At 32.0% G+C, this 16,403-nt stretch overlaps 1 protein-coding gene across 1 annotated transcript; it reads left to right on the top strand.

The window, feature by feature from the left end:
- Positions 1-270: 270 nt before the first annotated feature.
- Positions 271-15,206, top strand: LOC132741077 (interferon-induced protein 44-like). The gene is made up of 6 exons (XM_060729162.1): positions 271-815; positions 8,909-8,982; positions 9,522-9,719; positions 12,034-12,177; positions 13,013-13,184; positions 14,079-15,206. Exons 1-6 carry the CDS (start codon positions 284-286, stop codon positions 14,393-14,395), a joined length of 1,437 nt encoding a protein of 478 aa, XP_060585145.1. The 5' UTR covers positions 271-283; the 3' UTR covers positions 14,396-15,206.
- The last annotated feature ends 1,197 nt before the right edge of the window (positions 15,207-16,403 follow it).

Genomic DNA, 16,403 nt, shown 5'->3' with positions numbered 1-16,403 from the left:
ACGTATGAGAAATTAAACTCTATCTGTAGGAACAAATCTATTTTTAGCTCTTCAAAGTGCAATATTGCTTAAATAAAATAATTCTTTTAGGCCCAAATAAATGATCTAATGATCACCAACCTTTTCAGTTTATGATGATTTGATATTTTTAAGCAAATTTTAGTAAATTCTTACACCCTGTATGCCTCATGATGCAAGACCTAAATAGTATACGGGATAACACTGGAACTATGTGAATTTTGATTATGCTAAGCCATAGTTTTGTTTATATAGATCTTGCAAAATGGGAGGAAAGTTAACAGACAAAGATATGGATCAGCTAGAACAATGGATAGGTACAGGTCCTAAAACATTTACACTTCTCTACGCAATTACGAGAGATGGATGTAATGCTACAACGTTCCACCAGAAATGTGACAACCAGGGACCTACAGTCACAGTGCTGTATAATCAACAAGGATCAGTGTATGGTGGTTATGCTCCCGTCAGCTGGAACAGTACTAACCAGTATATCAACAACACTTCCGCTTTCCTGTATCAGCTACGATTTAGTGGAAATGAGAAAACTACAAAATTTCCAATAAAATCATCACATTATCAGTATGCTCTCTACTTTCATCCATCTTACGGTCCAACATTTGGTTATGGCCATGACTTAAACACTTTTACAATCACAGTGAACAGCTCGGGCACTTACTTTGCTCTAAATGGTGGCCTAAGCATTGGAAATACTTACGACAACAAGGGTTTAACTGCAAACGATATCAATAATGGCAATTTGAACGTCACGGAGCTAGAGGTCTACAAAGTTGACTGTAAGTTACAAGTTTATACATACATGTAAATAACTAATGTTTAAATATCTGAAGAAAATGTTTTTTTACTGATGTCGTGAATAACTTGAAATTTAATATAACAATGCACAAGGGTTTTTCTGTCTTGCGGACTACTTTCTTCAAAATTCAGCCAATACACAAAAATGTAGGGGAAAACTTTCAAAGTGTAATGTCAAAAAAGAGAAAAATGTATATGTTAAACAGAAAATTCAAGTTGTTTCTATTAGTACGGGATGTATTTTCATCTTGTGGTATTAACATTATCATATTTCACTCGTGGCTACCGCTACTCATGAAATATTTATTCTCATGCCACTCGATGAAAATAAATCGATATGTTCACATTATTTATTAAGTATTAGTTTAAGCTATTGAATACAGATAGTAAAGTTATTTATCAAAATGCGCTAGAACAATGTAATGTAAATAGTACTTAAAAAAAGGAAACAAACAAACAAAACTTGGCATATTGTGTAAATTTTTTGCTCGACTAATATGGATTATGTTTCTTGTTATTGATTTTGAATAATTGAAGGGAAGTAAATGCTAAAATATTTGTTATCTAAAATTTCATTAGTTATTCCCCTCATTTGTCACAATTAACCAATAACTTCGTGAAATGGCCGTCTTCATTGAAAAGTCTCCCGTTACAAGTTCAAATTGCTATAAAACTATAAGAACTGCTTCAATACTAATCAAACTTGCCACAAATGTTGACTGGACCATTGCCTTTGCAACAACATGCTCAGGCTTAAATTTTCTGTTACCATGTTACCTGTTACCATGTTATCTGTTACCATGTCAACGAGGGGACATCTCAAAATTGCCAAAAATTACTATTTAGCGTTGATTTTTTCCATCGAAATTGATTTCAAAGTGCTGCAACTTCTCAATGGATTGAGATAGAGTCAAATGCTTTTCAGCGTTTGTTACACTTTACCTTATGATCGATCTGGGGTCATTTTTAGCTTCTCACAAGTCCAAAATTTTCTTGGCGATGAGGGAGACTGCCGCCCCCTTCAAACCCCCCAAACAGAAGGGAGCACATCCCCCTTCTGGCAACCCCCTGATGTCTCTTTTGGTTGGGGGCCACGCCGAAAAAGTGGTCACTTTTTTAACAACATTTCTCAAACAAAAACAAGTATTTTGGGCCTAAATAAGTCAATTTTTCACCATTTGAGACAACAAAAAAAAGGGGGGGGGGGGAAAGGCGTTAAAAGGCGTGTATATCACGTAATGGGTTAAAACTGTGGTTTTCTTTTTGTGGATTCTATTGATAACCATTACCAAATTTCTCAAACATAAATGTAGCTAAATTTGATAATGTCAGGTAAAGACAAACAAATTCTTGTGTATTTAATACGTGAAAAACTAAGGTTATGGTTTTTAGGAAAAGAGGTAGAGTACGTGCAAATGAAAAATGGTACTACAATGGGCAACAATTAGAAACAGTTGATAATTTTAACTACCTGGGTACTATTTTTAATTATACGGGCAACATTGCTTTAAACCAGGAACACTTAATTGGCAAAGGTCTTAAGGTATTAAATGTTTTACTATATAATTGTAAAAAATATGATATAAAACCTAAACTCAAATGCCAACTGTTCGATTCATTTGTTGGTTCTATCTTAAATTACTCTGCTGAAGTATCTAAAGAAATTGAACGTATTCACCTTAAATTTTGCAAAAATGTTCTAAATGTCAGAACAAGTACATGTAATGCAAGGGTTTATGGTGAATAAGGAGGGTGGCCTTTATATATTGATCTTTTTGTTAAAGTAATCAAGTTTTGGTGTAAAACAATCCAAACTGATAATATAATTATGAAAAAAGTTTATGAACAAAGTGTTATCGATTGTGAACATGGATATAATAACTGGGTCTCAAGTGTTAAACGAATATTGTATACATATGGTTTTGCTGATTGTTTTATATATAGTGATAATGTTGATGGTAAATTATTTCCTAGAATATTTAAACAAAGACTTATTGATAATTATGTACAAGATTGGCATGGTAATATTTACGGAAGCGTCCTGGTGCAAATTCATAAAATTCTGTAAAAAAATTAACTCCTACGTGTAGGAGATAAAAAAGCCTAATTAGGAGTTTGTAATTTCTATATTGGTTTCCCCTTCGGTGATTCGCAGCATGTCATATTAATGAATGGGAACCGGAAAGCAGTTCTGCTGTACATGAATTCGAAAGCTATAAATAGCTATAAATGTTCTGATTTTTGACACTTCGGTTATCAAACTGTTATTTCCCTTTTTTAGTAGTACATGAAAGTTTAATTTGTTACAATTTGAATTACATTTACACACAGCATATCAAGTATACTATTAGTGATTAATTTGTCAATATAATAAAGATTTCAGGCATAATTTTAAGACTTTAATAATTTTGCTTTTGATAATTATTCTTAATTTATATTTATGAAATTAAATGTTTAATAATAACATGTTGATATATTGGTTGTTTTGAAATAATTAAACTTTAGTATATAAGGTTACATTTCATTGGCGTCATTGGTATTGCATACCACTTTGTGCTTCAAGGGTATGACTGGTGACATGTCCGGGGGTCCGTACTCGACAGCGAAAGCTGCATTTTGTGGCCTTACAAGCGGATGGATCCTCATGAAGCATAGGCTATAGATAGATAGCATCATTGATAAAAGAAACTTTGATCTGCAGCTTGAACATGAAGTGTAATGTTTTTAATGAATGGTTTTAAAGCAATTCAACAAAAAAGTATATTGATCTCCCTATAAATCAATTAACAATAGTTTTTTTAATATATCACCAATGTCAAAAAGCTTTTATATCTTTGACTCGCACGAACATGTTGTTAGTGAATTTCCTCATACCTGCCTAAAATTCAGGTAACAGTCTTATATTGATAAATACTGTATCACCATGTAACGCGTGTATAACAAACAAACAAAACCTGAATTTGGTCTTTTTGAAATTCATCCCATTTTTTCATTCCAGAGTGTGTTCTACTTTCAGTATTGAAAGAAACCATTTTTTTTAATTTGACATGAAAAAAATGCATGTAATATTACTATATTATAATATTAGTCCCTTTTGTTACTATTTGTAAATTTGTTACAATTATAATAATAAAAAACAGACTTTGATATTTTTATCATCTTATGGTACTGACTACAGTAGTGACACAAACAGAACACAGTACAGTCATGTCACATAACATTTACAAGGCTTGTAAGTCTTGTTTGTATTCAATGGAATTACTTTCCTTACCAGGTAGGCATCAGTGAAAGCATTTTTTATATTAAATATCTTTCCCCTCTTTTAAATTATGGACAGTGCATAAGATAAGTATAATTATGCAATAAATGGTTTACAAAACATTCGGAAAAAATCTACAATAGTACTTAATCTGAATATAACATGACCTGTGCGTAGGAATAATTTGGTAAGGTATCTGTAATGAGCGCATTTTTTGCGCGGAGCTTCTCAATTGCTGCATTGCAGCAACATTTGTACTTGATATGTATGATATTTGTGTTTATTCATGTATAACTTTTAATGATACTGTTGGTCAGACACTCACATTGATATTTCCATAGACTTACATTATAAGAAATGGTCCCTAATCCTACCTTAAAATTGACTTTTCATGCTAAAGAGCTAATTTTTCTAGCAGAATGAAATGCCTGACACATGAAAATGTTCTTGTTATATAGGGGTAGCCAACCAAATTTTTTGCAAAATGACTTCAAGGAGAATTAACCCCAAACCCCTTTGCATTGAAATTTTCTGCTGATCACAAGACTGACATACACTTTTTATGAATGCAAATATCCAAGTCAAAATTATCACAGAGACTCATGAAATATTTCATTTTCTTCAGAAAACAGTGTAGTGTTACTTTTTAAATTAGTTTTTTTACTTAAAAATACCCCACTTCCATCCAATCACCTCATGTATAAATTGACTCATACGGTTTTCCCTGCACTTTTTTTCAGCCAATCGCTGGCCATGTTACAATGCGATACCCTGACCTAAAGGGAATATTAAATGTTTAGTATTCTAATATCTAATAATAAATGAAGTTGCATATACAATTACCAATTATATGGATGCATTTTCACCACTCTTAAGTCATTTAAAACTTTGAAATTCCCTTTTTTCTAACAAGCGCCGTTATGCCGCAATCCGGATATTCTGAAAATGAATGTTAGCATGTGATTTTCATACATAATTCATTATTCTGAAGCCAATTTTGTAACAACTTCCATAAAATCACTCAGATAGCAACACTACACTGTTCTCATTACAGAAGTGCTTCAAAATACTAATTTTCTAACAAAAGGATGTAGCAGGGAGCAATTTTATCACCCCACCCATAACAAAATAAGTGATTTTTCACCCAAATTTCAACATTTTATTACCAATAGACTTCCTGAATGAAGATTTAGCTTAGCAAACATACTTAATAACTACCGTATAGTGACCTGACTATGGATTACACGTTATTTGTACACACATAGCAACATTTTGGGTGTAACTAGGTATTTTAAAATTGCCCCTGCTGTATTTTTCTACTCCAAATATTTGCTTATATAGTCTTAAATACAAGCCTAAATGCCAATAAAATGCCAAAATTCTTTATATATATTTTGTCTCTCTCTTACATGGATATAAACAATGCAATATATGGAAAAACTTAGTTCCTCTGGACTTAACAGCACAGTAATAGCCTAAAATTTGACTTCTACACCCAATTTATTGGCCATTTTTGCATTCATTTGGAGCCAAATATGACAACTGAAACCTTCTTTCAGGTGTTTTACCATGTAAATCACCTCTTCAGACCAAAATGTACTTGGAATGGATAGTATTGTGTATTTTCTTCTCATTTAGGTAGCCAGACACTAGAATTTATGCACTTATCAAAGTTTCTCAATAAATAAAGGGAGGTAATTCACTAAAGTTGTGCATAATCACACCCTTTGTGTACATTTATCTACCAGAATAAGTGCTTTTTCTGTTTATAGACACATCAGAGACACTAAAGCTGTGTTATAATTTTGCCTAATATGATTGTGAAAAAGTAGATCAACTTTTACTTATCAATAAAACTTTTTCTACAAAATAATTCTACCCTTGGCCATTATGATGCTCATTTCAATTATGCATTAAACAGATATTAAGTCTAAAAACTATGGCATTATACATTGTGAGTGTGTAAATATGTATTACCAAATAGAAAACAATAAATTTTTATCACTATTTTGCATCTTAACCACATAATAAGAGGCTATTCAGAGGCTACCTAACTGAATTAAGCTACATTTTTCAATGGATTTCAATTTCAAAGTATGTGTTGATATTCATGCCATGAAACCAAGTAAATTTTAAGACAGAAGACTTAAAATGCTATTTATTTGAAGCTTTTATGCTATCTATGCCTGTAAATGAAACACAAAACATTCTTATATGGGAAACAGACATAAAAGCAATTTATTTGTGACATTCTATGTAAATATTTGAGCAAAATGGAAAAAAATTAGTGCCGAGCGAAGAAATGTCCGCCCCTAAATAAAGTTGAAAGTAAACCGAAACAGCACCCTAGACTATTTCTAGTATTAATATATTAGTTTTGAACCTGGCAATATGCATTTGTAGTGATATACCTGCAACACCCATCAAAAGTGGCCAATGTGCTTACATCAGGTCCTGTCAAGTTATACATAAGTCTTCAAACCTGGCATGTGTATAGCCAATGTACAGCATTTCTTTGAAATCTGAAAAATATTTTTAATGACCAAGGTCTACATTATTCATCATCAACATATTACCAATTAATTATCACTCAAATTCACTGTTTAAAGAAAATACAAACCATTATTAACTTTTAAGGAACACTAATACTCTTTTTCATATGTAAACAATGCTTGTAGATTGACCCCCTTGACACATTATCTGCTGTAAACACCAACAGTTGCATTGAAATAATGAAATTTCATACCTAGACAGGCTGTATACATCCATTCTTCCAAAATATCAGCTTTTCATGGTGTATCAATGAAGACAAAGTACTACAAATGAATTATGACAGTTCCAATTTCCCTCTCTTTAGGTCAGACACTCACATTGATATCTCCATAGACATACATTATAAGAAATGGTCCCTAATCCTACCTTAAAATTGAGTTTTCATGCTAAAGAGCTAATTTTTCTAGCAGAATGAAATGCCTGACACATGCAAATGTTCTTGTTATATAGGGGTAGCCAACCAATTTTTTTGCAAAATGACATCAGAGAGGATTACCCCCCCCCCCCCATTTCATTGAAATTTTCTGCTGATCACAAGACTGACATACACTTTTTATGAATGCAAAAATCCAAGTCAAAATTATCACAGAGACTCATGAAATATTTCATTTTCTTCAGAAAACAGTGTAGTGTTACTTTTTAAATTAGTTTTTTTACTTAAAAATACCCCACTTCCATCCAATCACCTCATGTATAAATTGAGTCATACGGTTTTCCCTGCACTTTTTTTCAGCCAATCGCTGGCCATGTTACAATGCGATACCCTGACCTGTTCTCTATCTAGAAAAGACTCTGTTCAATAAGTATTTAGTTTTGCTGCTGGTTAACATCTATCCTTCACCTTTATCGGGAGGGAGTTTTACTTTCGGATTTAGCTCAATACAGGATTGGAGCAGTATCTCTAGACGCTTGCACAAAATATCGTTATTTTCACCGATTTTTACATTTTTCATTCATTATCATACATAAATCGGTGTGAAAAGATGAATTAGACCTATTAAAGTTCATTCCGTTGGGTAAAAAGGCAAGATTTTAGCATTTTATGATTCAAGCTGTTCTTTAAAAATAGGCTTTCGTATGGGAAATCATATTAATTTGCTGTATTACCAATTTTCAATTATATATCTCATGAAATTGCGTATATCTGCACATAATTTAAGAATTGAATCTGCAAATTTGGAAGCGATATGTTAGAGAGATAGGAACTTCTGTGCTAACGAACTTGAAGATGAATTTCATTTTGTACTTATTTGTAAAATGCATAAACAAATGCGAACTAAATATATCAAACGTTACTATTATGTTTATACAAGTATGTAAAATTTCTAGAATTGTTACAGTCAAACAATAACTGCGTTCTTGTCAATCTGTGCAAGTGCAAAAACTCAGTCATTAAAATTAGAAATGAGTTATGCCAAGAAGTTAACTAAGTGTTTCAAACAGCTTTAATTATACGATAAACAATATGATTTGCAATCTCATATGGATCAATGATCTTAACCTTATATTCCTAAAGTGGGTATTATCTTGATATGTTTGTGTTGAAATAATGTTCTTTCTCATGCAATATTTAGATTTATGTATAAATCACATATATTGATATTGTCAAAACACCATTATGTTTAAAGTTTAGTTATTGCTCATTCTCTGTGGACTATTGAAAACGTGTTTGCTTATAAAGAAAATTATATGTTTAATTTGACGTTGCTTAACAAGAGACATGTGTTGTACACGTAAATAAAACTTCTCTAATGTTCTGTTCTGTTAAATCCACACTTAATTTTATTAGTTTATTGGACATTTACCTAATGGCCCTAGCAGGTGTAAAGGATATATATGGAGGTATTCAGACATATCATCAAAGTCTTCATTTAAACAAACGTTCAGACCAAATGCCTCAATACAAGTCGTTTGAACCGTAGGATGGTTGCGCAAAAAATGATGTAATAAAATATTTTTACAGTTTATTGTAATTGGTTATGTGGATGTTGCTTTGCTTTGAAACGCATGACATTTAACTTGAGGTTTATCATGTAATGAGGAAGTTTTAACTGATGAATGTGTGCAGTTAAAAAATCTTAATATCATATTTTAAATTGTTTTTGTTTATGATTTTCCTTAGCGATTTATACAATGCGATTTAAAAGTGCTAATGCTGATTAATAAAGTAATTAATAATTAAATTGACTATTGTGAGTACATGTATAAAGTTTAAACAAATGACATTCATTTGACAACAGCTGATTTTTATATTTTATCAAGATGGGACAAGACCAAGCAAAGTCAAGAAGGAGGACACGAAACCATGGCGAATGACTAAAAGCTGGAATGAACAGGTAACTGTACAATATTTGACAAAATATATTGTATTGACATTTCAAAAACAACATAAATGCGTCCATTTTCTATTTTTCAAACGTAAACAGTCATATATTTAGCATTTTCTGTATTTGTTGACTATTATCAATCAACTTTTTTACCTGTAACTGTTTAATTTTGTTGTTTTCATTGCTCCATAAGGATTTCCCTTTTTGGCAGGAAAAGTCCCTGGATATGCAACATTTATCATGAGGTAATAATACATGAAATATCTCAAGCTTCTGGTGCCAAAATATGCTACCATATCATCATGGTTCATCATAATATAAAACTGTGAAATGATTAATCATGCGCATCCACAACAAAAAATGTTAATAAACCACCTCAAAGGAAGCTCTCATTTTGTGCTTTATGTTAGATGCAACAACTTGTTTCTCGGGCTGTATTAAATACATTAAACTGAGCCTACAAATGCGTTCATATAAACATGACTTTACTATCTATGTTTTATGTCCTACGTTTAGAACAAGTCTATTATAGTGTTTAATATTTTCAGTTTCTGAACGAGCTAACAGAAGAAATTGTTTCCTTCAAACCAATCCCTGACCTAAAGGTGAAAGATGCCCGTATTTTAATTATTGGTCCTGTTGGTGCCGGGAAGTCGAGTTTTTTCAACTCTATCAATTCGATATTTCAAGGTCGAATTACACAGAAGGCATGTAGTGGTAGCGCCGAACAGAGTTTGACAACTGCCGTGAGAATACATTTATAAGTTTATATTATCAACAAGTTGCATGTCTACTGTAATGAATTAAGATAGATCTAGCTCTAAATCATGCATGTTAAACCCCTCTTAAAAGCGGGAGCATACGGTAATGGGATGTCGTAGATCTGTTTATCTGTCCATCCATCCGTATTTACCTTCTCCGTACGTCCGTACAGTTTTCATTTTCCGATTAATTTCTTGAGTGTGTAAAAGTCATTTGGTAGATATATACCCCTCCACTGCTTGTAACTTATCTTTATTATTTTTTCGATTATTAGATCAAAGGTTAAATGTTGCATTGAATGTTTTTCCGATCATAACTTGAGCAGTAAGTAGACTTAGTTTGTAAACCTTGGTAGAAACATTTCTTTCATTGCCAATATGATTACCCCTATTGATTTCGATGTCATTAGGTCAAAGGTCGAAGTCATAATGACACATATATAATTTGACAAGACCGTAACTGAGTGGTTAAGGTTGTTGACTTCAAACTATTTGCCCCTTAGTGCTGTGGGTTCGAATCCCGACAGGAACTTGGAATTATTTCATGTGAGGAAGATATCTAACTAGATTACGGAACATCAGTGGTTGTACTCAGGTGCCCGTTCGTGCCTGAAATAACGCCAGTTAAGCTTGAAAGTCGCCATATTAATATACTGTGATGGTGCAATGTAAGTAAAACCCAACAAATAACAATGATAATCATAATAATAAAAAATATGGACACTTTTATATAAGAATACCATTTCCATTTTTTTTAATTTGCCAGTAGACAACAACAAGAGTCTTCAGTAGAATCGCGCGCTCGACTAATCTCTGTGCCTGTTGATAAAACAAGGGCCATAATTCAATCAAAATCAATGTAAGATATATTGTCTTTGAAAAGAGATCACGAAGACATCTGTTAGATTTAAGTAAATACCTTCAGTAGTTTTGAAGATTAATGTTGCACCAAAAAAGTTCCAATAGACCATAATTCAGTTAAAACCCGTGCTATAGTTATAGACCTTAAATAGTTACCACTAAGTATGATCTCAAAAAGTGTGTGAAGATACAAACAGCTTTCTTTTTCTGCTTAATGAGATATAATGTTGTACAAGAAGTTCCATGTAAAACTTTAACAAAAGCGTTACCTGATGCCGACGACGACGTTGATGCCGACGCCCTCTCCCAATAGTCACAGTAAAAATTGTAATACCTATATAATCACTTAAACGTTTTTGATGTGTAACACAGGCTTTCTGTCAGTCACTACTTTCCCTATTTATCATCTTAGCCTTACTTTGCCCTGCTTTTACAGAAATAGCTCTTCTTTTTCAAAATAACCCGAAAAAAAAATGCAATTACACTCAAAAGTAACTTCAGTTGTATTTCCAGTTCCTAATAGTTCAGGTGTCATAGTAAATGTAATCATCCTGTGGCGTCCATTTTTGAAATCTTATTATGTCAGTCTGCAGCGTACTGACAAACTGGTGCGCGTTTTTGCACGTTTTTTTCTAGATATGAACTAAAGTTATACCCAAATTGATGCCGTGTTAACAAGAATTGCCCAAGGAGCGAAACGCTACACTTTTCTCAGTGCATATACTTGATAAAAATGATAAAGCAAAATATAAAAAGAACCATTTTTCTGAAAAATTACTTTGCACAATAATTGTCCCTTGACAGTTGACATGTTTTTCAAGCTTGAAGTGAACATGTATGTTTTCAGTTTTTTTTCTCAGAAAATCACGAAAGTATAAAAATTGAGCACAAATTACCTCCAAGGTTTTCTATCCCTTAGAAATGCTTTCCAATTTGTATATTGAACAGATCTTGAACGTTTAAACTGTTTTTATAGGTGTTTTTTTTTTGAGAAATTAATCTTAACAGAAAGAATGTCCAAAAGAATTTAAGTTAAATAAGGGGCTTGCTTTGCAAAATATGATTTTAGATTATTTTTGTTCTTGTGATATGGCATCACGGGTATAAAATGTATAAGTAAAGCAAATTTTTAGTGAATAGCTTTGGTAGTAAATGTATATTTTTAGACTTTGACCCTTGACGTCAAAAACTGGCGTAAACACATCAAGATGCATCATGATATTATGTTTTAATGGATACTTTGTTAGTTTGGAAGTAATGACCATAAACCAAAACTAAACCAAAAAGATTACATATTACATAGTGTTAAATAAGTCTTATTATTTGTCGTAGTCGTCAGATTACCGTGAAAGTAAAGATAAATTGTCACTCTTCCCATATAGTTGCTGTTACAAATGACTTCGAAAGTTCTGTATATCATGAACAACGTTTTCTTCAGTACACCCCATACAAGGTAAAAGTCAGGTCAGGGGCGCCACTTAATTTCCGATTATGTGACACACGTGGTTTAGAAGAGTCGCAGGGTCTAGATGTTCTCGAGTGTAACTATCTGCTTGATGGTAACATTCCAAACTACTATCAGGTAAGAAACTTTAACTGTATAATCGAAAGTTCTACTGAGACCAGTGAAAAAGTATTCCTCGAATTATTTAGACGAAAGTACGTGCTTCTTTTTCTGTGCTCACGCTGACCTAACAAGCTTTCCTGAATAACTGACCATTGTAATCAATTTATCGACAAATGACCGATAACTTATCGCATATGGTTTCTGAATCAGCGGCGAGAGACAAAAATTTAATGAGCATTCGACTCATTGTCCGAGATCAATTGTCAGGAAGTAATTCCTCTTGATTCCTCTCCCTATATAGATTTGTGGACGGACAGTGGTGCATGTATATGTTGTAATGCAAAAAGCTATTCAACCATGTAACGAATTTTGAAACAAAACGATGCTAAATAGTCCTATTTATCAAATTCTCGCATGTAATCTCTTGATATATACTTTGATCACTGATTGGTCATTGTTTCGTTATCATCTAAAAATAGTTTATATCATAAATAAAAAAAAAACAATGAAATATATAAATATATGTTTGTATGTATGCTGTATGTTTTTGGGTAACTATATTCTTTAAAAAAAACAACAATAAGAACGGGGAAATATAAAAGTAATACATACATAATTAATGCGTGCCGTACGAGTATTTATATAAATGTCTTTGGATAAAAATTGGAAGTAATCTAAACCAAAATAAGAGGAAAGGGAAAAAATACTTTATGCGTCTGTATGTATTTGCATAAAACGTATTCTTAAAAAAATATTTCAGTAATAAGAACGGGAAATACAAAAAAAACTTAACTTCGGCATGTGTGCTTTTTGTATTTGGATAACAATTTGTTATTAATTCTGTTTCAAGTTCAACACAAACACCCAAATAACACCTAAAACCCCTGGTTTCAAGGCAAATCCTACTGATAACGACGTAATACATTGTGCAGTATTCGTTTTGGACGCAACCACGTTAGAAGTATTGTCTTCAAAGATAATAGAGAAAATGAAAGGATTCCAAAATCTGATGAATCAGAAAGGTAAGAGCCATTGATATTTATGAAAATGAGAGTTGTCTTTTTTGTGCAATTTTCAAGAACTTTAATATCGTCTATGTATTTGACATAATGAAACAGATGTCGTTTTTATTAAAGACTGATCGACATTTTACTGTATAATACACACATATGCAGAAACCCTATCGGTCAAGCCGCCAGGCTACCTCAAAATGGTTTCTGAGGTTTCGCACGAGTCCATATATTCTTCATTGTATACTTTTTTAAATAGTTGTTTTTATGTAAACAAATGAAATTGAGAAAACGCAAAGTGTTACTCAATATTATTTTCTAATAAAAATGTCAGACAGTCAATACATTTCGATATGTGTCGCTGTTTGTTATTGATTTTAAGCGAGTGTCATGTGGGAAAAATTGAAAATATATTGGACAGTCACGTGATACCATTCAAAAACAGCGATTTTATGTACATGTAAATATTCAGTATAGATAAATATACTTATTGTCTTGACGTAGCATTAATCATTTGTCTTTTAAATGATATGTTCCATTTTAGGCAGTTGGAATAGTCAAATACCGAGATATTATTATTATCGATAAGTATTTAATACATTGGCCATTGGTGAACTAACAGTAAAATTTAAGTCATACGATTAACAGTTATATAGAGGGTTGTTCATTACAGCAGTAGTAATTGGGTTCCATCAGCATAACAATCAAATCTTTAATGTAAGGTTATTAATAACATATTGAATTCAAAAGTAGTTGTTGCTTTTTCTCGGACATTTTTTTGAAAAAAGCGCTTTTCAGTACTTTATATAACATGTAACATTTATATAAATGTTCAAACCTGAAGAGTAATTTTATCTCTTGATGACATGTCAAACAAACATCCATAATATTTTAACACAATTTCAGGAATCCCGCAAATCATTTTACTTACAAAGATAGACAAACTCTGTAAAGAAGTTGAGCAAGATGTGTCATTGGTATTCAATAGCCCGGAAGTGCAGCAACACGTGGATAAAGCCTCACAAATTCTCGGACTTCCTCGTGCAAATGTACTTCCGGTGAAAAATTACGAGAATGAGCTAGAGCTTCATGACAACAACAGTATCCTCCAATTGCTGGCACTGCGGCAGATGTTAAACTTTGCACAAGATTTTCTAGATCATCTGTTGGACAAAAAAGATGATGAACAAACAGAAATGGAAAAGCTAAAACTTGATCAGTAATGGACAGAGATTAAACACAACATGATATATAAAGACATAAATTAAATTAGATTTTTAGAGTTATTACTATAACTAGACTGTCGCATTATATATAATGTATATTTTGCTTCCTAATTATCCTTTTCATTTGTCCAACTCTGTGTATATACATGCAAATTATTTTTTCATAATCTTTGTTGTTGTTTTGCAGTTATATTGTGCTACTATACTATATATATGATTTATTTTATACTAATGGTATGTTATATGCAGTGTTTAACCATAAAGTTAACCAATCGAATAGTTGTTTTGGTGCACTAAATGATATAGATAAGCATATTGTGACATTGTTAATTAGATGGTCAGCATTCCAAGGCTAAAACTTGACTTGGTCATCTTTTAGTCTCACAGGTACGGTTTAATTAAACAATTAAAGTGACATTATGCTCGTACTTTCATTGTGAAGTAAAGCTGACTTAACAATATATAATTCATATATTTTATAAGTATTTCAAAAGATGATGATAATCAGTTGGTATTAACAAAGTTTTAGGATAAATCATATTAAATCTGCCTAGAATATAAAAGAACTGTCCCGCTCTTTTATTAATTGAACGTTACTCCGATGGATATTTATGGCCATGTGAGTTATTTATCGTTCGAGTGAAGTAAAAGGAATTATGTAAAAAGTTGATCACTATATAATCTTTGGATGGACATAATGTCACTTTAAATTGAATATTTCTTGATAATTAGGAACATTAGATTTTGTTATATGCTAATAAAATCTTTGTAGGACTGTATAGATATTCAATACATTGATTGAAAACTATTTGTCTTGATTGGTGTGTACAAATATAAAATCTCCTAAGCCCTAAGTAAGAAGTTATCTTTCTACATATGTGATTATTTGGTCTCCTAGTATAGCACTTGTTCTCATAGAACCGACCGCTATTATAGTACAAATAGCTGTCAAGTTTATGTGTTATATAATGCACAATGGTCGAAAAGGCTTTCTATTGATTTTACTTTTCACAATGTCGCAGTGGTAAGTCTCTGCACAATGATGGTTAAGCTATACCGTTCAAAGTTCAAACTAAATGATTTAGACGATTGGTTTAAGTCCCGCCTTTGAATCTACAGACGCTTATGAAAACATACATGTTGATAACTTGGTTCAATAAAGTACTTTATTGAGATTTGATGTAACAGGTATTTTTTCCATATGAGTAAAAATTGTTTGAAAACCCGTTTTAACTTTGTAACAGATGTCCCATTCGTGTTTAAATGTTAAAATATGTTTGATAGAGTGTGAACAAGTGCGTATTACGTTGGGGGACAGGATCTGACCCAAAACGTCTATTTTTTAATCATAGACGTAAAGGACACCTCAAATAATAGCAAATGTCTTATATGTGAGAATGTTCTGTAAAATCAGAACATATATAAAGCGTACCGTTAAATAATACAGGAAATTATAAATAAATGAATATTCTTTACCCTGACATAATATGATAATACTTAAAAGAGAGAAAGAAAGACCTTTCCCATAGTACTTCTAGTCGTGGAAAAACAATGTGGCGAGGACCATGTTTGAGATAAGTTTTTCCCTTTCTAAATGTAAAAAGGTGATAAGGAATAAAACAAAGTCTCTTTTTGACAATTTTATATTTTTAGTTTGAGTAAAACATACTATATTGTAACGTTTCTCTGACTACCGACAAAACGGGATCATACGAGTATGTTATAACGAATAAATATAAGGGATTTCGTGATTCCCGTTTATTGATAAAACTTTAGCAGAACATTTTACACTATATTTTATCTTCAACTAAAATGATATTGCAAATAACATATAAGAAAGGTTTTAAACCAGAAACAACGAAAAATGGCCTACGAATTAGTTTTTGATACATAATACAAGATGTATTGCAAGCTAAATCATTACAGTTTAATTAAGCACCTACAACTCACTTTTTAAAGATGAACAATTACCATTTAGGACGAGTGTTTTTGTAGTATATACAAA

The sequence above is a fragment of the Ruditapes philippinarum genome, unplaced genomic scaffold, assembly GCF_026571515.1.
Source record: "Ruditapes philippinarum isolate M1 unplaced genomic scaffold, ASM2657151v2 ctg3050_1_1_1_1, whole genome shotgun sequence".
Classification (NCBI taxonomy): Eukaryota; Metazoa; Mollusca; class Bivalvia; order Venerida; family Veneridae; genus Ruditapes; species Ruditapes philippinarum.
The sequence above is the reverse complement of the archived record's forward strand: the minus strand, read 5'-3'. Positions and strand labels throughout refer to the sequence as shown.

What these genes read in the sequence shown, in the direction of transcription:
- LOC132741077 (XM_060729162.1), top strand. Translation starts at nt 284, where the DNA reads ATGGGAGGAAAGTTAACAGACAAAGATATGGATCAGCTAGAACAATGG. An exon ending in AACAGAGTTTGACAACTGCC is followed by an intron (nt 9,720 to 12,033) that starts GTGAGAATACAT and finishes CGTTTTCTTCAG; the next exon opens with TACACCCCATACAAGGTAAA. An exon ending in ACATTCCAAACTACTATCAG is followed by an intron (nt 12,178 to 13,012) that starts GTAAGAAACTTT and finishes TTCTGTTTCAAG; the next exon opens with TTCAACACAAACACCCAAAT.